Consider the following 27,670-nt stretch of genomic DNA (forward strand, 5'->3'; position numbering starts at 1 on the left):
ACGCAAGATCGAACACTGCAGTAAGCGCACGTACTTTACTTAAGTCCATTCCATAGGGTTTATGCGTTAGACAACACGAGTCCACAGTCCACAGCTATTTATCACTTTAAGTTCAATATTCATATTTTTAAGCATTTTCCCCTATGCGTTATATACCATTGGAAGCTTACATTATGAAAATTCCATTATAATTGTTTTTTTTTTGTTTAAAGACAATGAATATATTTCGTTAGTGGTTACTTTGAATAAGCGATATGATTATTCATAAATGTGGAACTCATGCGTCACCGTGAATTTGAGACAGCACAGTTAAGTTCACGTGTGTGAAAAAGCCCCCGGCACCAACAGCTTATAAACTGCATTTATACACCACTGGATGATATGGCTTACCCCCTAGCAAGTTTTTTTTTGTTTCGTTGTTTTTTTTTTAAGGCAAGCCCGCTAGTGTACGTACAAGCGGTTAAGCAGCGTGACGTATGTACGACGCATGTGACGAAATGTCCTGCGAAATGAAGGCCAGCCCGACATGCTTTGCAGTAATAAGAACATTCGGGAGTATCGAGGCGCACACCAAAGAACCGTACTATTTTAAAAGTTTTCTTGGGGAGGGGTATGTGAAATGAACCTTATTCTAGACCCTATTTCAGGATTGTCCGCTAAAGATTTTGAAAACAATCCCTCCCTATAAGATATTTGTTGAAAACAAAAACCCGAAAAGATTCCCTATTTCAACGATTTTTTTTTTGTGGGGGGGGGGGGGGATTTCCTTCCAAAATTGAGCCTCTAAAATATACTCCTTTTCCCAGAAACGCGCCCGCAGTACAGGTAATGACCACCCTTGTGGGGGTTGGATGCGCGTCGCAAGCTAGACACCCACGAGTCATACACTCTTAAAACATCCGGGTCAGAACGGCATACTACCAATGGTCCATATCGGCGTGCACGCCTGCTTTACGTGATCCGGGAGTGGTAATGGTAGTGGTAGCGGTAGTCATCAGCGAAGGTGTAAATTTAGTTTGAAATCACAGCAAATAGCATAAAGGGTTATCAAGGTATGTGTAAAGATTTTTCTTTTAAAGGGCGCTGTATTCCTGCTGCCACATAGCAAAGTTTGCTCCCTGAATGTCATCCCATTTGTGTCATTTCCATAATGGAGTTTTGTATTTTACATTTACCAGTGCTAGTGTACAGTGCAGTGATTCTCCAGGACAAGTTTCAGCATTTTTCATCATTCTGCCAGCATGGATTTTAGTAGCAAGATTTTGACCTGGTTTACCTTGTCTATACTCTGTACGCCTACATGTTCCAGAACAGGCCTATGGACACTCAGTGGAAGCCAGATTACATGGCATATGCAAATGGAGGGTAGTGATCTGTGCCAGTCAGTAGACTGCTGCAACAATGGAGCTATTCAGCCAAGACTTTCTACCTCTTTCAAGTACACCAGATCACAGCTGTTTTCTCTAAGGGGTCATGTAAGCAGGACAATTCCTGTAGAAGCTTACAATGCCTTGAAAGAAATGGCATATTCCATGCCAGGGGCAAGCGGGCTGGCTGTCACATGCATAGACTTGAATTCAAACATGTCAGCCCATCCAGTCAAGCTTGTAAAACTGTAGATGTAGACATTCTCAAGGTAGTATATTGGAATGCTCACTCTGTTTGTAATAAGAGTCACTTTGTGCGTGACTTTGTTCTTGAGAAGGATAATATTATTATAGATGTGCTGTTTCTCACTGAGACGTGGCTCCATGCCGAGGATACAGTCGTCACAGGAGAATTGACCCCCCCCCCCCCCCCCGGGTACACTTTCATCAATGTATCTCGTTCAGCAACCATCGATCCAGAGCATCATGGTGGTATCGGTATCCTTGCGAAGAAGGAGCTCACACTCGTACACAATAAGGATGTATTACATGCACTTAATGTTTCTACGTTTGAATATGCTATTGTGTCTAACATTTCCCGAACACGATCATTTACGGGCCTCCGCCATCAGCAAAGAACGGATTTAAGACTTCCACATTCATTGCAGAGTTTGAGGATTCTGTCCAGGAACTGAATCTGCTTCAAGGGAAGTTGGTAATAGGTGGGGATCTAAATGTTCATTTTAATCGTCCAAGTCAGGCTGATGTGAGTAGAATCAACTCTGCTTTGGAGTCGTGTGATCTTGTCCAGCACATTAATCAACCCACTCATAGACTCGGTCACACTTTGGACCCCTTGATCACCAGATCGGATGAGTCAATTCTGAATGACATTGAGGTCTGTAACAACCACGAATCTGATCACTATGTTATTTGTCTTCGTCTAAACATACCAAAGACACAGGTATCTTTTCAAACTCTCACTTTCAAAGAGTACAAGGATATAAACCATGAGAATTTTTCAAAGGATCTTGGAACATTGCTCGATGAGGGTGCTTCTCTTGATGACTGTAGAGATGTTGATAAACTCGTTGACTTCTTTAACTCTACTGTGACGATTGTGCTTGATCATCATGCTCCAGTTACAGTGCGGACATTCAGACACAGACGTCATCATCAGTGGTACAATGAGGACATATCCTCTGCCCGTCGTGCGTCGTAGAGAGGAAAGGAGATGGCCCAAAGTGAAATCCCCCGAGGACCTCAAGTCTTACCATGACTCAAAGGACAGGGTCAAGAAGGCTCTCCTCACTCCTAATCTGAATACTTTAAGGAAAAGCTTTCAGACTGAACTCCTAAGTCTGTTTTTGGAATCATTAATTCTCTCCTCAACCACAAGGACACTGTTTTACCAGCTCATGATTCGCCAGTAGATGTGAGCAACCAGTTTGCATCCTTCTTTGCTGATAAGGTCAATGATATTAGCCGTGACCTGAGTAAACAGTGCAGCAACTTGGTCTTGAACCCCATGTACGCAGATCAGCAAACTCAACATGAATTTGATTTTTCTGAGGTAACTGCTACTGAACTTACACGAATAATCATGAAGACTCCTTCTAACACTTGTCTAAGACTTGCAGTCTTGATCCTTTACCTACATGGTTGCTGCAGAAGCATCGTCCGATTCTTGCTCCTTCGCTCACTGTTTTGGTAAAGGTCTCTCTATCGACAGGAACCTTCCCAGACTCACTGAAGCAAGCTATTGTGATTCCAGTGATAAGGAAATCCTCATGTGACAAAGACATTCTCAAGAACTACAGACCAGTTTCCAATATCGAGTTCAGATCCAAGATCATTGAACGTGTAGTCACATCTCAGCTTGTTCAGTACATGGACGAGTCTCATCTCTCCGAGTCCTTTCAGTCTGCCTATAAGAGTAACCATAGCTGCGAGACAGCCCTCCTCAAAGTCCAAGATGATATCCTTCGCAGCATTGACAAAAGGAAAGGGGTTATGCTGGTAATGCTTGACCTGTCTGCTGCTTTCGATACAATCGATCATGAAATTCTGCTCGATCACTTACACAACACCTTTGGTATCAAAGGTTCAGCTCTACAGTGGATGGCTTCTTACCTCACAAATCGAAGGAGTCGTGTCTGCGTGTCTGGTCACTTGTCTTTACTTCAGTGGTTGGTATTCCACAGGGATCTGTAATTGGGCCCCTATTGTTCACCATGTATACCAGTCCTCTTGGAAATCTTCTTCGTGCTGAAAAATGTTAAGTATCATATGTATGCAGATGACGTGAAAATCTATCTTGAGTTTGACCACAGTGACCCTTCCAGTGTTGAAGTCACTCTGAATGTACTGTCCAGATGTGTGGGTAAAGTGCAGGAATGGATGACTGTGAACAGGCTGAAACTCAGTGAAGATAAAACAGAGTTTCTTGTTCTTGCCTCCCAACGCAATCTTAAGCTTGTACAGGACATCAAACTTGCTCTTGGTACAACTCTCATCTCTCCCTCTGATCATGTGCGCAATCTTGGAGTTATCTTTTCCTCTGATGCAAAGATGAGCACGCAGATCTGTAAGTTAGCTAACTACTACATCAGAAATCTGTTGATGCTTCTACTTGTCACTCAGCAGTCCGTGCATTGGTCTTATCGCGACTCGACTACTGTAATGCTCTTCTTGGCGGAATCAGTCAGGCTGATGTGGATCGCTTACAGAGAGTACAGAACGCTGCCTCTAGACTTGTGTACCATGTTCGTTCACGTTCTCATGCCACTCCTCTTATACGTCAACTCCACTGGCTGCCAGTCAAAGCAAGAATATCCTTCAAGCTTCTCCTACTGGTATACAAAGTAGTCAACAATAGAGCTCCAGAGTAAATTGGGGAGTGTCTGGTACGACACTCTCACTCTAAGCGCACTCGTCTTTCATCACCCGTTACCTTCAATCAACCACACACGAAAAAAAAAAAACTAGCTGGGGAGAAGCTTTCTCTTCTTCTGCTCCTAGGCTGTGGAATAAACTCCCTCCTCTTCTGAAATCATCACCAACACTGATCATTTCAAACAAAACTGGAAGACGTACTTATTTTGATGTCCCTATATGTGCACTGGACTTGTACTATCGCTATCTGGCAATTTGTATATATTTCATCTCCTGTGGCGACCAGGGATGACATCTCATAGCGCTTTGTATCCAGTGGAAAAGGCGCTCTAAAAATGTCTATTATTATCATAATTATTATCATTATTAAAAAGAAAACGCATCCATGTAAACAGACATTTATTCCCTTATGATATCATTGTTAGGAGGAAAATTGTCATAAAAAGAAAAGATAACACCTGATTTTTGAAAGAAGTTGTTTGCATGGTGTAGTTATACATAAGATACACTCGGTTTGCGGTTTACCATGTATAGTCCTTAGAAGGACTGTTGGGATGACAGGAGAAAGATAGAAAAAAAGGTCGGATGAGAGGTGAGAAATTGAGTAAGAGTATTCTTTCTGGAGTGAGTGTAGTCCTGAAAAGGACTGTGAACCAAGGAAATATAGAAGAGTTAGAAGGGACTCAACGTTTCGGACAGTTGACTGTCCGTCCTCAGGAGTCAAGTCCTTCTAAGGACTATACATGGTGAACCGCAAACCGAGTGTATCTTAAGATAACACCTGCTATGGCGAAAACAGTTTCTAAAGAGGATAAATTGTATATACAGGTACTTGCATCTAAACAAGATATCAATTTGCATCTAAACAAGATATCGATGTAATCATCGAGCTTTCGGCCTATATGCGACCTTCTTCAGAATAAACATACAATGACAGTCTGAATGGTATGACGTACCATAAGTGATCAATATCATGATTCTCTCAAATATCGAGATGATAATTATTATGAGTTATAATTCTTCTGAAATATTAGCTTTGCACCAATCTACTAGTACATAATACTTCAACATGGAAACATGATTCATTATAAACCTCCAAAAAACACCTAATATTATCCGAGGAGGTAAAGATTTCTGAGGAGTGATGATTTTTATTTCCTTTGGGATAATTGCCCAGGGGTGTTCATGGGATGCTGCCGTCCACCTAGATAATCGTGCCGTCACACCGGCATTCCTTTCGGAGCCTTGGATTTTTATCGTGCTGATGTGAAAACGCCTAATGAAATGTGTGGATTGAGTGAATGCAGCAATATAAATAGAACACACCACTTAAGTTTGAGGAAAATTAGACAATCCGTTCAAAGTTAGGAGTTCTCTAAAGTTTCAGTGCAGTAAATCGCTGGATGAGAAGACTACTACAGTTCGTGACCACACTTTTATGTACAAAGATATGAATAAGATGAAGACAATTAAACAAAATTTCATTTTGTTTATGAAAGGCACACATTCCCTAGATTGCTTTTATGACATACATGTATATGCCAAGGCTGATAAATAATAATCCTGCTTTCTGAAAGAGGTTAGTCAAGACGGTGCTCGTTTGCTTTGCTAGAAAAGTGAAACTATGTAAAATTTTGTCTATATATTCTCTACATCGTTGTCCGTACTTGACGTCTTAACGTGTTGCAGTCTTCTCATTCAGCGATAGCTGCACCAAATCTATAACTTTTGAACAGATTGTCCGATTTTCCTCAAACCTCGCTGGTGTGTTCTGCTAATATTGGTACATTTCCCTCAATTAACATATTCGGCTTTTATTTTCCGAGAGAATCACTGTCACATGCCCTCAATCTAAAACTAGAAATATCTTAAATGGAAACTAGTACAGTCTATCGACTGTTGCAAACATTGGTACAATATAACTTAAAATAACTACCCTGCCCTTCTTGGTTAGACATTAGCATTGCATGTAGCTAAGAAACATTTTGAACATCGAGCGGAAAAGCACATTTCGCAAACTTATTATTTAGTTTCTGGATCCTGGTAATGAACTAAACACAACTCACCGTTATGACATTATGCACCAGGAGATATGACGTTGTGTGTGAGAAAAATGAAGACCAAATAATAATAATAATAATAATAATAATAATAATAATAATAATAATAATAATAAGAAACTAGAAATGTCGCTGTGGCGACTGGTATGCCTCCGCCATTATGCATGATTCTCCCAATAGGTGTATAGTATAATGTCTTCACAATGTGTGACGACAGTTTCACATAACTGGCAAAATACTGAAATGACAGGTTTGTCAGAAATGTCTTGAATGTTCACTTTCGTTGAACTAGGTTTGCTATAATTGTCTAAGAGTGCAGGTACATGTATTTGGGGAATTGAGGATTTTTACTTGACTTTTGACCTACCCTTTTATAAGTTTACGCATTGAGTAATTTTCAAGGTATGAAGGAAAAGTGTAATTACAGCATTAAACTTTTTTTTTTTGCATTTTAGCCTGGCCTTTGACCCTTAATCTTTGACCTTTGACCTTCTGGCACGAAATTTCCCAGAGTATCTCCATTAGGTGATACAAGCATATACTAAGTTTTGAAAATAATCCTGCAAGCATTGCAAATAGTATATGAGGGAAATGGTGAAATTTTGAGGAGTTGACCTTGACCTTTGACCCCTGACTATTGACCCATGACCCATAAATTCCCTAGATAATCCCTGCCAGTCAGTACATGCGTATGTACCAAGTTTCATGAAGATACATTGAACCATTTGCGAGAAAAGTGAAATAGTAACATTTTCACCTGACCTTTGACCTTAAGACATGAAACTCTTTCTGGAGAATCTTTATACAGTAGTACATGTCTACACTTAGTTTCAAGAAAATACCTTCGGGCATTGCATTGATACGGGGGAAATAGCAACATTTTTAGCATTTGACCTTGACCTTTGACCGCTTGCCAATTTCACCAAAAACTATTCAACTAATTGCCCCATCATACGTCATCCTTGGACCAAGTTTGGTGAAATTTGCTTGATCCAGTCTTAAGTTATCGCGTAAACAGATACAATTTCATGATATGACTTTGACCTTTGACCTTTGGCCTTTAGCCGATTTCACCCAAAATCTAATCAAGTAATTGCCCCATCATACTTTATACTTGGACCAAGTTTGGTAAAATTCCAGTCAATATTACTCAAGTTATCGGGTAAACGAATGCGAACGGACGTACAGACGTACGGACGTATACGGACGGACGGACAACCCGAAAACATAATGCCTCTGGCACCACTTCCTGGCGGAGGCATAAAAACGTCTTTTCACTTATCAGAAGGAATTCAATCAGCTGTACCGCATAGGAAAAAAAGCATTTGTATAAAAAATATTCTTGCTCACTTACAGTTTGTTGACAAGAAGTCACAAATATTGAAGAAGCCGAGGTGCATAACAGAAATGTTGATGCCAGATAGAACCTTATGAAGTGCCACTTCTAGTTCGAACCAAAGGTAGGCAACTAAATAAACCAGAATGCTGCTTTTTCACCAAGTGATACCAACCTAGTGATTGAGCACTGCCAATAAGCCCTTGCAGTCTTGCTGTAGCTACTGCTGCTACCTGACAAACGAAGTCTTGTTGGTATGCTTGTCAAGACCTACTCTACTCTTAAGCCTCAAGTGACTCATGATTTTTTGTTTTTTAAACTGCAACTTTGATCTGGGAAAAATAATGAGAAAGCACTGGAGCAAAACCCCTTTCACAGCCTTCATGTTGACTTGAAAACATGACAAGCTACCAAGGAAAACAGGTTTTCCCTTTACTGCCCTTGTAACCTATTAAAGGATGCCATAATAAAAATTTCCAAGTAACACTATTTACTTCAATAGGAACATCCAAGCTGACATTCAACCTGTTATTATACCAGGCAATAGGCCTAATGAAAACCTAAATATTTTAAAGCATTATAATGGTAATGTCCATCCACGAACCTACTACACATTAGGCGTTTTTACATCAGCCCTACAAAAATCCAAGCTCGAGACATTTTTCGCGATTGCGAATTAGCGCACTATTTTATTTCTTATTCACATCAGCCCGAAGAGAATTAGCCCGAAATTTTTTCGAGCGACAGCTGAGCATGTTCAAACAGCATCAGTCATGAGTGCAATTTCAAAAATTCCTCATAATTTGTGTGCAGTTTGCCTCGATCGATCGGGTCACACACGCTAGGCATGATGGGATGCATCGCGCTAATTTCTCGAGTCGTTTTCACATCAGCCCGATGTTTCGAAATAGCGCGCTATTTTCTGACTTGGGATATTGGAAAATATCTCGAGCTTGGATTTTTATCGGGCTGAAGTGAAAACGCCTATTATCTAGCGCGCTACTATCCCGCTATTTCAGAAATTTCCCGAGTTGGACTCAAGAAATTTTCTCGACCAGAGCGGTACAATTAGCGCGCTATTTTGCGTTCACATTATCAAATAGCGAGCTATTTCGTGATCGGGTTAATTTCCCAAGTCAGAAAATAGCGCGCTATTTCGAAACATCGGGCTGATGTGAAAACGCCTATTGTAATTTATCGCTCGGTAATGAATTCATGCACCTGTTTCTGTTAAAAGCGTCACATTAGGCGTTTTCACATCAGCCCGATGTTTCGAAATAGCGCGCTATTTTGCCGACTATTTTCTGCGAAAAATATCTCGAGCTTGGATTTTTATCGGGCTGATGTGAAAACGCCTAATAGCATTTTAAGCATGCTTTCGTGCATTGATCTCATAATCACCGCGGATAGCTAGCCTAGATGAAAACAAGGCGACGCTTTGAAAAATCTAAAAAAATTCTGCGCAGAAGATAATAACTCTCGTAAATTAAGACAAAAACATGCATGTGTAGTTGTATAATAGTGTATATTGGGAAATCATCATTGGGAAATTTCATCTGCGAAATGCACTTACTTTATTACCGGGTCCTTACGAGAAAGCAAAAATGTTGGCAGGTTGATAGTGATTTGTAATCCATTTTCACCATTTTCTCACATTGTTCAAGAGTAAACATGGACAGCAACGGTTGACAAGTGTGTCTTACCAAAGCAACGTCACATGCGTGTCCACAAGTGTCCACTTCAGTAATTACCAATTTGGGACACAGATTTGTCATGTTTTGAGGTTTGCTGCTACCCATCATTGATGTTTATTCAAAATAAAATGCAGTTGATATACGACCGAAAAGAGGGGAACGGTTCATTCATAATTGACGATGCACGGTTACACAATGGTCATTGTCCAAACATCTGAATGTATACTCATTAGGCGTTTTCACATCAGCCCGATGTTTCGAAATAGCGCGCTATTTTCTGACTTGGGAAATTAAAAAATATCTCGAGCATGGATTTTTATCGGGCTGATGTGAAAACGCCTATTAGGATGAACATAATCAGGAGGCGGCGGTGATGATGGATCAAAGAAAGACCTCCGTTCACATTCCAAGATATGTGTAGTAGGTCCATGGCTGTGGCAAGTCCATGGAGAGATAGAGTTCTAGCTGGCTGTAATCATTCAATCAGCTGTCAGTTGTCGATGGATGTACACAAGAATCCAACAGGTGCATTTGTACGTTTAATAATCGGGGTTCGATGCCGCCGTCTTTCTGAGCAATCTGAGGATTCATTTTGAACACTAACATAATGTCCTCCATATTTTGCCTGTTACACTTTGCTGGATCGGCCCACCGTACAAGAAACGGGCGATATTTTGCTCAACCGTTGTTCAAATCGTCTATCCGGTGGACAAAGTGTAAAGTTTCCGTTTTGAAGGAGCGTGCATGTACGGTTTAGGTGCCGAACAAAACGAAGAAACAACGCACCTGGGGTGATTGTGTACAGGACAGGGGAACGTGCACAAACGCATGAGAAATGAATATGAACCGAATGCCCCCCCCCCCAAAAAAAAAAAAAACAAACAAACAAACAAACAAAAAAAAAAAAAAAAAACAAAAAAAAAAAAACAAAAACCCAAAACAAAACGCACGAGGAACAACTGGGTGACGCATTAGACGTACATCGAACCTCAGAGATCCATTGACGTGACGGCTATTAGGTTATAAATACTTGCATCATCTTGGACCGTCCACCACTGGGCCAGTTCTGCCTCTAGCCTACTACCTCCAGACTTCCTTTCACATCTCATTAGCTTCCATCAATATGCAAAAGGGATTGAAGACTAATACATAGTTTCCTCTTCAATATGGTGGCTACTAGTTGCTAGACCTTTGACACCACTTTCTTCATTTGGGTCCCAATATCACATGCAGATTTACCTAAAAGTTTTGCACTTTACACGAAGTCACCTTCACGCATTCCCGGTGTTACTTCACAAATTAAACCTTCTCTATATTTTTCCTGATTTTTTTTCTGATGCTTTTTATGATAAATAACAGCTGGATCAACATTGACTTCCTCAAGTAAAAGCACATATTCTTCAATGAACCCATCCATTGTATAGGAAGATCCTGAAGTCAAAGAATATCAAATTGACTGCATTCAGAATATCAATGTCAGCAATACATTTTTCAAGTTGGGACATTGACTCAAGGTTTGAAGCAGTTTTTATTTTCTCTCAGTCTCTGTTATACGTCAAATCAAACGCAGCACAGTAAGACGGCTCATTTAGATTTCCTAATGCTATTCGAACCTTGTCGTCATGGGTTTTAATTTTGATGACATAAATCTTCTACTCATTGTCTCACTTCAACCTCGAATTTTACCACTTCTGGCATCAGAGGAATGAAACTCGCAACTTCTAACCTGTAAATATCCAACAGTTTATCTCAGCCGATGCCCAGTCACATTGTATATGCTTCATCGCCCCATGATAGCGAATCTGATCAGGGCTGCTCCTTTTTGGTGGTAAAACCTCCAGCTAGTGTATTATAGGTGATAATGATGCTTCCCTAAATTTGTTCAGATCTCTGCATGCAGTTCCTCATTATTTACAACATTCTTGTAACAGCCATGATAGTAAACTGGCTGAAAATCTTGCTCTTCCGAAAGACTTGTTGTCCTGTCACAGAAGGGGGAGAGGTTTTTTTTCCCCCATAATAAGCCAAGTCGGAGTTAGCTCATGTGTACATTGGTCTGAATGATCTTTCTTTTTTCTCAGTCGGTTAGGGGCACTTCACTCGTCCTATTAGGCCCCGTCACACTACAGCGAATGCCCAACGAATGCCCAACGAATGTCCAACAAAATTTGAAGATATGTTCACATCCGCTGGTAATACTAGAATAGTTCATAACATGCTTTGCGTTCTTTATATTCATTAGGGAGTTTTTGCAAGCACGACGCGGCCGGGAGTTGAGCGTGCCGTGTGCAAAATTTGCTTCTGCGCATAATCAAAGCCGAGAAACAACCCGTCCTGGGGAAAACGAGTACGGTACTCGGCCAAAATAGCGTTCGGTCCCGATGCTGGGCAGCGAGTGAGCCAGCCAGCCAATCAGCGATCTTGTCCATATACGCCTCCGTCCTGTACAGGAAAGCGAAACTGCTAGGATACGGGGACTGGAGTCCGAGTACGGGGACTGTCACAGCTGATTGCTTCCGCGTATTCTCGGTCTTCCCGTCGTGTAGCGAAAACTCCCTAATAGCTATTCGTAGGGATTCGCAGAGATACGCTGGAGCCGATTTTTTTTTTAACATGTCCAAAACCTCTAGGGTATCTCTGCGAATCCCTACGAATAGCTAATGAATACAAAGAACGTCAAACATTTTACGAAGTATTCTAGTAGGCCCCGTCACACTATAGCGTATAAATCAGCGAATGCCTAGCGGATGTGCAAAATTTGGCAAAGTCCAGATACGCTCGAATCCGCTCGAATTCGCAAGCAAAACGTGGTTTTCGAACGTTCGCCTAACGAATGATGAGCATATGCTAACCGTGTTACGAGCGGATAAAGTAACGAATGAAAGCGAATGCCCAAAATATGCAAAGCGATACTGCGGCAATCATGTGACGGATCTCGGCTGACGCACACTTCACCAAATCATTTTGAGCAGTGTCAGTGTCAAGTAATGTTGTGACTGTGAAAATGGCCCCAAAACGAAGGAAGCAGAAGTCACCACCAAGTAGGCCTACTCCTGATGTCACTACCCTCGACAGTCCTCAAGATTCCCCTAAAAGTGCACTTCCTTCTGATGATCACGTTGACGATGATGTTGGTAGTCCAACATCCTCCATTGCGTCTGGTGCCTCCAACGGGGCCCCGTTTCATAAAACTTGTTATCAGTCATAGTTGTGACAAGCTACTGAAATCCTTGCATATGACTGGCTGAGAGCAAATTTGTCACAGGTATGTGGCAGTTGTCACTGATAACGAGTTTTATGAAACGGGGCCCTGGAGTCGAACTTTTCACAATTCCCATGCAGAGATTCCCATTTACTACAGGTTGACTTTTATAGCAGCGGTTACAAGCACTACAAGTGCGGTTATTATCTACCATTTATTACTTAATGCCAGAATATGTATACAGAAATGACATGTTGGGGCTGTGGCATAGTGGATACGACTCCCGATTCCCGAACCGAGGACCCGGGTTCGAATCCCGCCCAGCAGTGTTTAGGCCTACATTCTTGGACAAGATTTTTTACTCACAATGTCCTTCCCGACCCATGTGTATAAATGGGTACCTGGCAACGCTAGGGTAATAATAATGGCAGGATCCTCTGGTAGAGCAGTGGCAACACTGAAGAGGCTACCCTGGGTAAATAAGACCTTTTTTTTTTTCTTCTTCTTCTTCTTCTTATTATTATTATTATATCATCATCATCATCATCTTATCATTATGTGTGCTATGAATATCTGTATTTTTCGATCGAGCCAACGAATGCCCAGCGGATCCGACAATTTGGAGATACGCTCACATCCGTTGCTCGTCGTTCGTGACCCACTTGACGTTCGCTGTATCCGCTAGCTGTTCGCAGAGATTCGCAGAGATCCGCCGGAGCCAAATTTTGATTTTGGACATGTCCAAAATCTTGAGCGGATGACGAACGGAATATAAATCCGCTTTGTGTTCGCTTAGCATCCGCTGATCGAAAGTTTTGGTCGCTCTGCGTTCTTTTCTTATTCGTCCGCCGTTCGTCCAAATTCGCCCAGCAAATCTGCACAGCAACACACGCTAATTAAACGTAGTAGAAAAAATGTAGATATTCATAGCACACATAATGATTAGATGATAATAATAAGAAGGAAAAAAAAAGGTCTTATTTACCCAGGGTAGCCTCTTCAGTGTTGCCACTGCTCTACCAGAGGACCCTGCCATTATTATTATTACCCTTCTTCTTCTTCTTCTTCTTCTTCTTCTTCTGATTAAGTCTGCCTCCTTCAATAGACTGAAGATTCTTGCAGACTGGTGCTATTTACATTATAATACAATCTATTTACAGATATTTACAAGCACATAAAATTCGACGAAAATAACTAGCCACTGTGATCAACCACTGTGATGTACCCTAGCGTTGCCAGGTACCCATTTATACACATGGGTCGAGAAGGACATCGTGAGTAAAAAATCTTGTCCAAGAATGTAGGCCTAAACATTGCTGGGCGGGATTCGAACCCGGGTCCTCGGTTCGGGAATCGGGAGTCGTATCGTATCCACTATACCACAGCCCCCATATGACATTTCTTTATTCGTATTCTGGCATTAAGTAATAAATGGTAGATAATAACCGCACTTGTAGTGCTTGTATCGAGAACATTGTTCTAACCGCTGCTATAAAAGTCAACCGGTAGTAAATGGGAATCTCTTCGTGGGAAATGTGAAAAGTTCGACTCCAGGGCCCCGTTTCATAAAACTTGTTATCAGTGACAACTGCCACATACCTGTGGCAAATTTGCTCTCAGCCAGTCATATGCAAGGATTTCAGTAGCTTGTCACAACTATGACTGATAACAAGTTTTATGAAACGGGGCCCCGTTGGAGGCACCAGACGCAATGGAGGATGTTGGACTCCCAACATCATCGTCAACGTGATCATCAGAAGGAAGTGCACTTTTAGGGGAATCTTGAGGACTGTCGAGGGTAGTGACATCAGGAGTACTTGGTGGGGACTTCTGCTTCCTTCTTTTTGGAGCCATTTCACAGTCAGAACATTACTTGACACTGTCACTGCTCAAAATGATTTGGTGAAGTGTGCGTCAGCCGAGATCCGTCACGTGATTGCCACAGTATCGCTTTGCATATTTTGGGCATTCGCTGCTCATTCGCTTTGTCCGCTCAGCATCCGTTGAATGGACTGTACGCATTCGCTTTCATTCGTTACTTTATCCGCTCGTAACACGGTTAGCATATGCTCATCATTCGTTAGGCGAACGTTCGAAAAAACCACATTTTGCTTGCGAATTCGAGCGGATTCGAGCGTATCTGAACTTTGCCAAATTTTGCACATCCGCTAGGCATTCGCTGATTTATACGCTATAGTGTGACGGGGCCTTCAGCTTTACGTATAAATTTATGGGATTCATCAATCCTGTTCAAACAAAGAATGAACTTGCGTAGACCAGATGACCAGAATGATCCGTCAATTAACACTTGGGAATGCATCCATTTCAAATATTTTGCACTGAATGTATTAACAATCTCCATCAATTGATATTGCCAATTACACTTGCTGTCAGGTGGATGTGCTGGCAAGCAGCAGTTATAAGCATTACATGAATAATCATTCCATCACAGATGATTATCCCAGTGAATTTAAAATTCAACACGCCTGTTTGCACGAATGACCTTTCTTCTGCTCATGCGCAAAGTGGAACTGCGAGCTGGCTTGTTATGATGGTCTTTCCGACCTTGAAGCATATGATGCATCTTGCTTTCTCTTTGATGTGCATCTCACTTTTTCACCTGAAACATGCCTCCTCCGGGCGCTAATATATTTCTGGAGTGCCATGTTGGCATTCTGCAGATTCAGATCTGCCTGCAGTAAGGCTGCCCTGTATCGACACACAGCTTGGAGCCGGTGGCAGTTCATCATGACAGAGAGGCATTATATAAATGAGAAGGGCGAAGTCCTACAACGTTTCTATAATAGTAATGTCCTTGCAGGAGTCGGGTGCTGCAAGGCCGGTGCATATTCGTTAAACATCAGCTTCATGTCCTGTTCATATGCTGTGGGTGTGCTGTAGATATCATGTAGATATGCTGTAATCATCACTTATTGCCGTCATGTTCGTTTGTCATCCGTAATCACATGTGTTTTGCCCGGTAGTTGTCATGTGGTTATGCCGTGGGTATACGTTTGATATGTTGTACAGTCAAACCTGCCTTTTATAGCGGCCACCTGTCTATAGCGGCCACTGAAAAATCCCCGAGAGAAAGCCCTGTTAAAGACCCTGTGTCTATCGGCCCACCTAACGCGGCCAGCGGCCACAAATTTTGTTTCCCGTGGTAGATTTTAACCTGTCTGTAGCGGCCACAGACCCGATGGGGCCGTAGCTGAGCCGATAATTCCGCGTGTTTTTCTGCTTTGTAGCCGTGCTAGTCATTCATGGGCAACGTTCAGTGATCGCCACCGCTACCGCTGCATTCATCACTCATTCAGTCACAATAATGCACTAGTGTTAGGCTTTCTTCACGACTGTGCAACAATTTCATAAACATCGACATTGTTCAATGCATGAAACAAACGTGTGCATACGTGACACATAATGTACATGTAAGTACTTCTAGATGTTTACGATGATACATGTACATGTATGCAATGCACACAAAGTTGGATAACCTGTCTACAGCGGCTTTTTTTATGCCTCCGCAACGAAGTGGCCGGAGGCATTATTATGTTTTCGGGTCGTCCGTCCGTCCGTCCGTCCGTCCGTCCGTCCGTCCGTCCGTCCGTCCGTCCGTCCGTCCGTCCGTTAAAATGCAATATGCCTAAAGGTTTTTTTTTTTTTAACTTGATGTATGGCATGTATTACCCAATATATATTCTGTGGGAAGTTTCTTGCCACAAGGTCAAAGGTCAAAGTTCAAATGAAAGTGCTGAATTGCACTTTTTCCTCCATATCTCAAAAGTAACTCAAGGTATCATCATGAAACTTACATATTTATGCATGTTCAACCTAACAGTGATTCTCTTTGGAACTGTGAGGTCAAAGGTCAAAGGCCAGGTTTAGATAATGCTATTTTCCCATTTGATACTGAAATTACACTTTCTCAATACCTTGAAAATTACTCAATGCATAAACTTATAAAAGGGTCAAAAGTCAAGTAAAAATCATCAGTTCCCCAAATACCTGCACTCTGACATTTTAATCATTCATCCAATTGAACCTAGTTCTAGGAAAGTGAACATTCAGCACATTTGTGTCAAACCTGTCATTTTAATATTTTGCCAATTGTGTGAAACTGTCATCACACATTGTCAAGACATTGTACTATAGACCTATTAGGAGAACCATGCATTATGGCGGAGGCATATCAGTAGCCGTAGCGATATATCTAGTTTCTGTCTAAAACGGCTACTCTCTTCGTCTCCCTTGGGTGGCCGCTATAGACAGGTTTGACTGTACATAGCCATTCCATCCGTGCTATCTCTATCAACGGACGTTACACGAGGTCTTGCGGATGGAAGTGCGTGGAAAACCATAAAGTACAACACAGATACAGGAGAAAATGTGTTACTGTAGGACAAGGGTCGGATCGCGATATCTGTTTTTGGCGACGAAAAAAAACCAAAAAACCAAAACTTTGTGCATGCACAAAGTTTTCTGGCCGCTCTGACGGAAATCACCGGAAGATAAACATCTATCCAAAGGACAAAAAGGACATAAAACACATTTTAACGGGTTTCAATAGATGTCAAAAATCAATATGCGTTTCTCATGCGTTTGCCTTGTCCGGCAAAGTGTGACAGGGCATTATTTATCAAATGAAATGAAATTTCACATAGTTAACGATAAAGTATACAAAAGGAGAGTAAATCCCGTTCAGAAATAGGCCTACATGTACATTGTATGTGCAACATGAGACCCAGGGGTCTCGCACTCACCCGAGTATCGCTACGTTTACCTTCCACCCATTCTAACAGACCTACTACCCGAGAATATTGCAAAATTGGGGTAGCTTTGAGGGTTTCTTCTATTGGGGCATGGTGCTCATATGCATATTCCATCACACTGGCATAATACCTGCCAAGTACACTGTATTTAGAAAATTTAACTAAGCAGTTAAAAAAGAACAAAAGAAATGTAAAAATTGCCCCCCTATTAGATCCAGTCCAACCCCTGGATCTCCTTTAAATAACCTAGCAAGTGCATTCACTAATGTACTTTATACTCAATTCAATTCCACTCTTAAACAATGTTTTCTGTTTTGTGTGCGTGTTAAAATGGGAGGTTCTGTGGATCTTGTACATGTATTCAGTATATAAATTGTCAAATTTGACCATGAGTTTTCAAGAAAACAAAGAAAATTCTGAAATTACTTACATTAAATTAATTACAACTCTGAAATCAATTATACAATTGCATTGATTATGCAAATTCATGCGATTTTTTTTTTTCAGAATTGAAATAAATGAAAATGTTACTTCTCCTACATTTAACATTGGGTTTTCATTCTGCTTGTTTTATCTGATAGGGCTTGGTTGGGACTACCAAAATTCAATAAAGAATTATAAAATTTATAAATTATGCAAACTGATGCATTTTTTTTCTTCAGAAATACGCGAAAGTGCTACTTCTACATTTCACAAGGGATTTTTATTCTGCTTGTTTTATCTAATGGGGCTTGGGGCTACACAAATTCTGCAAATCATTTATTATGCAAATTTATGCAAATATATGCATTTTTTCAGTTTTTAACAAAAATGCTACTTCTACATTTACTAGTAACAGTGCATTTTGATTTTGCTTGTTTAATCTGATAGGGCTTGATTGGGACAACCAGAGTTCAACACAGAATTCTGAAATTCATTTATTATGCAAATGTATGCATATTTAGAAATTTGCAAAAATGCTTTGACTTTTAACAATGGATTTAGAATTTTGTTGTCTTATCTGATGGCTTGGTTGGGACTACAAAACTTCAACAAGAATTCTAAAATTCATTAATTGTGCAAATTTATGCAAATATATGATTTTTTTTTCTCAGAAATACACATATATGGAAATGATACATCTCCTTCATTAAACAGTGGATTTTGATTCTGGTTGTTTTATCTGATGGGGCTTATTCGGGACTACCATGCTTCAAGACAGAATCTGATATTCATTAATTATGCCTTGACCAAGTGTCACTCATGAGCTCGATGAAAACCCCTTCCCCTTCCCCCTGGGGAAAATAATTGATCCAAACGATTGGTTTTAGTCATGGGCGATGCTACAGTTGGCAGGGACGTTTACTGTTTGTCAATGATAAAAAAAAAGTTTATTACCCACCCCCCACTCTATTGGCCAATTACACACTAGCAGTGTCCCTTTAACAAGCCAGTGGAGGCTTCATTCTACACAAACTATATAAAAATATCACAAAAGATAATTTAAACCCACGCCCAAGTACACGACGGCCTTATGTGAGAAACAAAAACAATTTTTGCATTTTCTCTAATTTATTGCTATATGTGGTTACCATGACAATGCAGTACCCATCCTTTAACAAATGTGTCTTGTACATCTTCACTCCAAGACCAAAGTGCGTGCCAACTATTGTGAGCATTTGGCAAAAAATTAAGGAAGTAATTTGATCTGCAAGATTTTGTCACAGTTTGTTGCGATGATATACTGTTACCATGATGGCGACACACTAACCATCATATTTTAACAAAAGGCCCGGGGGGTTAGATGCTAACCCTAGTATTGCAGTCCATACACTTGACGCAATTTCCCTGTAAATTAAGGCCCCTTCTCCCTTTCGCTAGGAGAACAACCCCCCCCCCCACCATACAAAAAACTTTGGTCCTTCTACCGAAAGGATGATTCCTACCCCCTAAGAATTAAATCCGCCTCCCCATGGGGCCACATGCCCAACATGTACAACCTTAGGACCCAACTCCATAAGGATAATCCCCACCAAGTTTGATTGAAATTCGTCCACTGGTTCGGAAGGAGAAGATGAAAATGTATGTTTCCCCCTTGGCCCCACCCCTCAAACTTTCACGCCTCTAGGGCCCAAGGGGGCCATCTTTGGTCTTGCCATGAACAAACAATATTCTTCACTTATAAAGGTATCTACATACAACATACCTAGACTGCATTGCTCTTGGGTCCGGAAAGAAGATTTTTAAAGTTTACTCCTTTTCCCTTGGGGGCCCTCCCCCTGCGCCCCCCTGGGGGCCACATACTCCAACATGAACAACTTTGGGTCCTTACCCCCTAAGGATGATTCCCACCAAGTTTGGTCGGAATCTGCCCTCCGGTTCTGGAAGAGAAGATGAAAATGCAAACAGTTTATGCATAACAGACAACCGATGACGGACGGCGGACGAAAAGCGATCGCAATAGTTCACTCGAGCCTTTGGCTCGGGTGAGCTGAAAAAGTGTCTTTACTGCAGGACCATTATCGCCTTAAATCCTTGACAGTATAACTCTCAAGCCCATCCATGGGTTTTCAGTTCAGTTACCAAAATGTGCAGGCAAATCTACTTTTAACTGCACATTTTGGTAACAGTTGATTCCGTCAGGTATAGGTGCCTATCGGCACATTTTGGTAACAAATTTCTTTTACCAAAATGTGCCATAACAGGGGGTAACCCTGGAACTGCCACAAACAAACTACACTCATCACTTCACTAACTCATAGTATTCACTTGGCTCTATCACTTCCAGTTGTCGAGAAGAAGATTTTAAAGATTCCGTAATTATGGGGGTTTGGAACCCGTGCTCCCCCCCCCCCCCAAAGGCAAGGTGCCCATATCCCATATGAACAAATTTGGGGTTTTCAAGAAGAAGATGAAAACGTTAAAAAGTTTATGCACCACGCACGACACACGACGCACAATGCAAAATGGACGATGCACTATGAACGCACCATGGGGAGCGATTGCAATACTGTAAGAGTGGATATTTTCGCACGACTAATTTTTTGCACTAGTCCAGGTAAGAAGAGTTTCACATGTTTTATTTCCTGGAATTAAGACATCAACTACTGGAACATATGGCAAGCAAAAATATTTGCATGCTTTCATTTTTGCACTGCATGTACAAAGTTGTAGTTTGTGGTTGGGCAAAATGCACAAAAATGTCCACTTTCACAGTTACTCACTTGATCATTCGACTCAGGCGAGCTAAAAATACAAATCATACAGCCCATGAGTTTGGCAATAGCCAAATAAGGCCCATGATTTTGACACTAGGTAAAAGTAGCCCACTAGTTTGACATTGCAACGTGGGGCCTAATGTGTGGGTCTTGTGGGCCTTGTTTGCTTAGTGTTGAACTCATGGGCTGTTTAACTTGTGGGCTGCACGATTCATGGGTGTCAAACTTGTGACGTGCACTTTCGACAAATGAAACTGATGTCGTACAATTTTCAAGTTAACTTCTTTATCACTTTGTATGTCATATTAGTGTAAAGATGTAATTTTAATCTTTACTTCATCAACTTTTGCACACTATTTGTTCACACATCTCCATGTCTGTACCAATATGTAGCGCTCAGCTTTTATACAAAGGGATGGCAATAAGTAATTACCATCATAAAGACATATCTTTCATAGAGAGTGGTTGGTTATTATACATTTAGATATGGATCATTTGTCTTCCTATCTGTGGGGCAGCTCTAGTTTGGCACACATCTTCAAGTATTTTTGTGTGGTGGCACTGAACAGGATCAAAGGGAATAAGACCATTGTGACTACACCTCTTAAACCTCCTTGGTAGGCCAATGGTCCATCCTTCACTAAACTGCACATGTGCCAATACATTAAAAGGTTAAAAGGAGTTTGTGACAGCTTTTGCTTATTGCTTTGATCTCACAGTATTTTTAGTATGTGAGCTTTGCATGTAAAAACAAAACAGCTTTGTCTTCTCTCAATTTGTTTACAAGCACTTCCTTTTTCACACTCTTTACACATGGTCAAACACATACACATCACAGATTTGACATGATAATGAATGCATGTTCATTAGTATGAAATTGTATAATATCACTAACGGACAATTTACTCACTTTCTCATAAATTTTGTAATATGATGGTACAAATTCAGTTATACTCATATATCTAAAAGGTTTTGCTCTTTAGAGACAAATTCTGGTCATTGTATAAAAAGTACTGTTTCTACAAAAGCAGTATATTATATATTACCTATATCAATTAAAACTTTAAAGGGACTGTACAGTACTGGTTGAGGTAGGGATTCATGTTTTGAGCATTCCTAAGTGAGATAATGAAAAGCCTCTTATGAAATATGAAAGAGCATGTAATCTTAAGAAGGATTCAACGTTTATTTGATGAAAATTGGTTTTCAAATGGCTGAGATATCCAAAAAAGTGCTAATAATAAAAGGCGACATGCCACAACTTTATTAGGATCTCTTTGTTTCACCTTGTTTTTGGATATCTCAGCCATTTCAAAACCGATTTTCATCGAATAAACTTTTGATACCCCTTAGAACTGCATTCCCCCGTACATCTCATAGAGTGGTTTCTGAATATCTTGCAAAATGTTAAGAGCTAAATCTACACCTCGACCAGAACTGTACACACCCTTCAATAGAATTGCAACAAATCTCTACATAAATGGATACAGTAAATATCATTTATAGTCACACCCTCACAGGAGTCAGTTTTTCTTCTGTAAGTTAGTAGTACTTCACTGTCATGATCTGTATTTGCGATCAAATATCATTTTACATGAGATGTCCTTGTACTTCAAGTGAAGCCATATCTCCCAGTCAATCTTTATGTGTATCACATCATTGGCAAGAAAATAGAAATATTATCAATATATCTATGAAATATACTATTTCTGTTTCCATGGAGTCATTTCATGGCTTTGAAACAATTGAACTTTATTCATCAACACTACAGCTTGTAGTTAGACTCCAGTGCACTGCACTCCCTGACATATACGATTTAAAGGAAGTACATGTATGCCCACTTGACTGTGATGCATAATATCTGGATTCATTACCACATAAATTCTTGTTGAATTTATTGAAGTGTTTTTAGTGAAATTATTCAAACATAAAGTCAGTCAATTTACCAATAAAAATAGCCTCAAACTAATAACACATATCTAATCCTAATGAGTAAAACTAATGCTCAACACAACTTCCAAGTCTTTTCAACTTATGTGATAAAAAAAAAAATGAAGCAACACTTTGCAAATATGACAAGTTCAGTACTGTGTGTTTATACTATGAAGACAACTCAGGAAGCAAATATTAACATTACCTGATATGTTTCTATCCTTTTTAACTATTATTATTATTATTATTATTATTATTATTATTATTATTATTATTATTATAATTATTATTATCATTATTATTATTACTATTATCATTATTACTATATACCATGGTATATTACATATACATGGTTTAGATTACATACCACATATTGCTCTGTCAAACTTTTATCAATATCAGTTTGCATAAATGCAACCTAGTGGTGGCACGTAAAAGTTATTAATTCAGTAATATTCAGTGCTTGTCAAATCAAATACAACTTTTAACCCATTTAGGATGGGCTGATTTTGCTATGACACGCATTTACCATAGACACCAGCCCAAGTACACTCGGGACTTGTCTTCAACGGGTTAAGGATGGCAATAATTGGAATCTGTAAAAGTTTGTGCTCTTGTGATTTCACAGTTTGGAGCAAGAGATGGAGAAATAGTCATAATCAATATTTAAAAAAAATACAATGAATTCCATTCATTTTTCATCTCAACAATAAATGGCTCAAACTCATATGAATAAATGCCTGAAAATGTATTATACAGACTGTAGAATTCATTACTTTGTAATGGTACTTTATGTACAAAAATTATGAAAGCTCTTATGTAAAACACAAACAAATATTCTTCCCATGCACATTTCTCTACTATATGGAATGCTTTGGTTGAGTACAGTGGAACCTCGTCATAGTGAGGTCAGATATAATAAGATACCTAATATAACAAGGTAATTTTGCAGGTCTTACCCCTATATTGTATTATTTTTATCCCTGACAAAACATAATAACCAATATAACAAGGAAATTTAGAGGTCTAAAGAAGCCTGTTATAACAAGGTTCCCCTGTACAAACTGTGTAGCTGTAAATATGAATCAAATGCACAACTTCTATATAGGCATGTATTATAGGTATGTATCAATATTCATATGATACTGCCTGTGTCACCATTTGTCATTCCTTTGGCAGATAATGCACATAAAATGCATCCCCTCTTCCTGCACTTGAAGAGTTTTGCTGAGAATTTGACCTTGTCAAGGTTAATGCAGAATACATACAACTGGATGTTTCCATTTTCTAATCATCTTTGTGAAACTGTAGCTAAAAAAAATTCATTATTTGATCATGATTTATGCATACATTACATTGCACTTGCAGATTTTGATTGAATGTAATCTGCTAACTTAAGACATTTGTGCCATCATGGGACATCATGCTGAGGCAAGGACAGCAAATATTTAGCTGTCTTGTTTGACTAAACAACATGAAACAATGAAAATGTACACTTCCATTTCTGTGTACAAAGCTTAGCCTTAAACTGAGATAAATGGTTTATTTCACTTAAGAAATGTAGAACATACATTCAATTGATGTGTCAGTCATCAAAACTATAGTGTATTATTGACTCTATCAAACACTGCTTGTTAAAATCTTGATGGTTCTCACTGGTATCATGCAATTTTTGGAGCCATATACTTGCTGTGTACTAGACTATAATATCAAAACAATGTTGTTATCTATGATTTACATTCAGTATGCACTCATCTATTGAACTAAATCCACAACACAATGGAAGGGAAATCTAGTGATCACTTCTGTGGCAACAATACACTTGGAAAAGTATGTGTTCTTTCTTGAAAAAAGGCACTATAATGTAATAGTAAACCCACATGTTTCATTCTAAACCCTTGTGCATCACTATGTTAGTGTGAAGGATCATGGGTAGTTCTGAAAGCATGATAGTTCATGATCAGCCCAGCTGATGGTTTATTTCAGTTATCTTCATCATCAAGTCAGTTACTCAGGTACCAACTGAAATACTCTTAATGAAAATTTCTTTTCCATTTGTCATTTACCAAATGAGAGTAAACAAAGATATCATGATGTTCCGACAATGTGCTCTATGATTTTGTTTCACTAACTTTTTAACAGAGTACCTAATCCTAATAATCACAGGAGATATAATACCAGTGGCGGATCCAAGGGGGAATTCCTGGATCCGTCATGTAATACTACGCACATGAGTAATCTGACTGCAGTAACAACTAGTAAGAGGGTGAAAACCAGGACAAAGCAAAGTTTAAGCTTCGGCAGTTAAAGATTTTATCCAAGTGTCTAGTGAGCCATTGGAAGCCAGGCAGTCATATTACAGTGGATGATTTCAAACTGACTAAAGTCCCACAAGAAACATTCTGATGGCCTGGGAAATCTTATGACATGAATTGTTCATGCACAGGATTACATGCATAGACATGTGTCCACGACGATCTTAACACTGCTTCTAAATCTCAGACAAACAAAATTCAGTAGCTGTGAGCAAAAACTCCCAGCTAGTATGCCCAAGGAGGTAGGGTTGGACCTACTACTCATCGACCGCCTAATGTTTATTTGCTTGATAAGAATATTTAACACTAGAATTCACGTTAAAAATTTGACCTATGTGATTGAGAAAATCCAGCTCTATCAAATGCCGTTGTTCCCTTTTCGATTCGAAGTTTCAGTGCAAAAAAAAATCGCCGACGAACTTGCGTGGCCTCGTTTCAGCTCCCTGCGGTAAATCACGTTATTAGGATCGACCGCTGTTTTTGCATCGACAATGCACACAAACCGAGTTGTATTGAACACCGTGTTGTACGAAGCTTTTTAGAAGCCTTTTAGAAACTTCCATAGACCTTACATTGTGCTGTCATTACGATTCGGTGAAAATATTCATACGAAATTTTGTCCTTGATTAAAACCATTAATGAACAGTGAATTATCACGTTTTCCCACACCATCCTCATCTACATTCAAAGCCAATCCATTTTTATGTGCTTTGTGCGCAGAGAAGTGCGTACTAAGTGTTCAGTGCGCGAATTATACGCGGTCGGTTTAAAAGAAGGTGATCGATATGTAGTAGGGCTACCATACTAGGCGAGCTCAACAAATACCTCCATGGTCTGCCTCAAAGCTGTCTGCCTCCTTGCCAGTTCTCCATCTAAATTGGAAAGAAGTTTAGTGTCTCCGTATACTTAAATTGAATGTGTACCATATTGGAATGACAGTGTATATCAAGAAAAAAATTAATTTGCCCCTCCCCCCCCCCCCAAAAAAAAAAAGGGGGGATGAGAGATGATCTTGAAAGGAGGCAGATAGGGTGGGTGATGACAGGAATGTCACTGTTTTGGTGTTTGCTGGAACAAATTGAGTGGTGACGATTCAGCTTTCAATACTGGGCCATTGTAGTACGAAGCCCTGCTGCTCTCTGGTGAAGTTGGGGGCATCAACACCAGCTTTTTGGACATGAATCTTGCGCTGTTTCTTGCCCAGTTGGCACTGGAGATTCTGACTGACGAGAGTACGAGACTCACGTTTCCTGGCACTGTGCATTTATATAGAACATAACAAAATAGAATTAGAAATATTGTAGATTAATTCTGACATATGAGAGGAGACTGGCTCCTAGAGTGTACAGACCACTTTAGGTTGATATACTGACATTTGTAGACTTCGAGGCCTACCCTGCATATTTTCTTTTCTTTAATAATCATTTGTTTCCCAAATGTTTCCTGTCATTGTTATGCTGACGATACACAATTGTACATTTCATTCAGTCCTGATGGTGAAAATCATATAGTCAATCACCACATAAAATGCAAGCTATATGTGAGATGAACAGAAGCGCAAGAACAGATTTCATTGTACTGCGGCATTTGGTGATTTATCAATAGGTTTGGGCGGGTTTGTAGGTTTGAGCAAAATATGCGAAGTTGGCATGACTGAGTCAGATGTGCAAATGTTGCACATGAAGAGTTGAAAAAAAAAAGTAACTTTGGGGGTTTGTGCCTTCAGTTGCGCTGCTCCAAAACTTTGGAAAAAATTGACTGAGAAAATGTGGAAGGCCCCATCACTTGCTGTCTTGAAAATGGAGTGTAAAAAAGTCATTCAACCCCAATCAAAACTCCCAATAAACTGACATGAATTACCTATGATATTCTCACCAGAATCATGACATAAAATTCTACATGAAAGTGTTCCAATGACAAAAATCAAACAAACAAAAAACATGAAGAAAAAGAAGAACAACAACAACAAAAAGAAAAACAAACTATACTCTTGTTACACTAGTACACCACTGCTGCGGTGTACGCCACCTCCCTAGCTACCACTGGGATGAAACGTACGTATATGTACATAAACATGTTTCTCCCACACCCAGCCAACTCGCTTATCTGCACAGGCACCAGTCCCAAGATGACCAAATAAAAAAGGTCAGACTATACTTACAAATATGACACTGAATTAATTTTTGTATCATATGGTACATAACATAATTTACCAATTTGATAGTTTTTTCCAGGGGTTATCAACCCGTTGAGGACAAGTCCCAAGCATACTCGGGCAGGGGTCTATGGGGAAATGCGTGTTGTACCAAAATCAGTCCGTCCTCAACGGGTTAAAGACTGTGCACAGTCATGATCTCAAAATGCCACCATACAGGCTACAGTTACACATGTGTGACTGCAACCTGTGAAGTATCATTTTGATCTTTCTTTTTTTTGAACATTTAAACCAACACATTAAATTGAGAAGATTATTTTTTTTCTGCTTGTATCTCTCACTCTGGGGCCATAATGCATTCTCCCAGTTATAGCACTTGCCAATGAATAGATGAGATGCAAGAATCATGTCTTGCAATGTCTAATTTCTTTTAAATGTAGACAGAATCGTCAGAATTGCACAACAATGTTTGACCATGCAGCCTTTTGACTCCTACTGGGCTTTGTTTTGTTCACCTAGCAGTATCCTGCCATGCTGTGCAAGACTAAAGACCTCACTAGAAATAACAGCTTGGAGTGTTGTCAATGAACTCCAAAATAACAAAAACATCATTGCCCTTTTAAGAGGAGTTGTTCAAGAAGTCTTTGCATCACTGCTCATAGCTTATGATCTGGACAGCAAAATAAAATGGAGAGAATCTGGATTTTGAAACAAGAGTCAACAACAAAACCATGGACATTAACAA

The 27,670-nt window shown here is 39.9% G+C and overlaps 1 protein-coding gene across 1 annotated transcript in view; it reads right to left on the reverse strand.

The window, feature by feature from the left end:
* Window positions 1-20,490: 20,490 nt before the first annotated feature.
* The window catches only part of LOC139730714 (unconventional myosin-Id-like), a 134,913-nt gene continuing 127,733 nt past the window's right edge, over window positions 20,491-27,670 (reverse strand). The window contains exon 20 of the mRNA XM_071641581.1: window positions 20,491-26,026. Within this exon, the coding sequence (XP_071497682.1) occupies window positions 25,864-26,026 (163 nt within the window). The 3' untranslated portion in view covers window positions 20,491-25,863. The remainder of the gene's footprint in view (window positions 26,027-27,670) is intronic.

Source organism: Diadema antillarum, unplaced genomic scaffold, assembly GCF_040938485.1.
Source record: "Diadema antillarum isolate AM-2024a unplaced genomic scaffold, OU_Dant_1.0 seq00000329_RagTag, whole genome shotgun sequence".
Lineage (NCBI taxonomy): Eukaryota > Metazoa > Echinodermata > Echinoidea > Diadematoida > Diadematidae > Diadema > Diadema antillarum.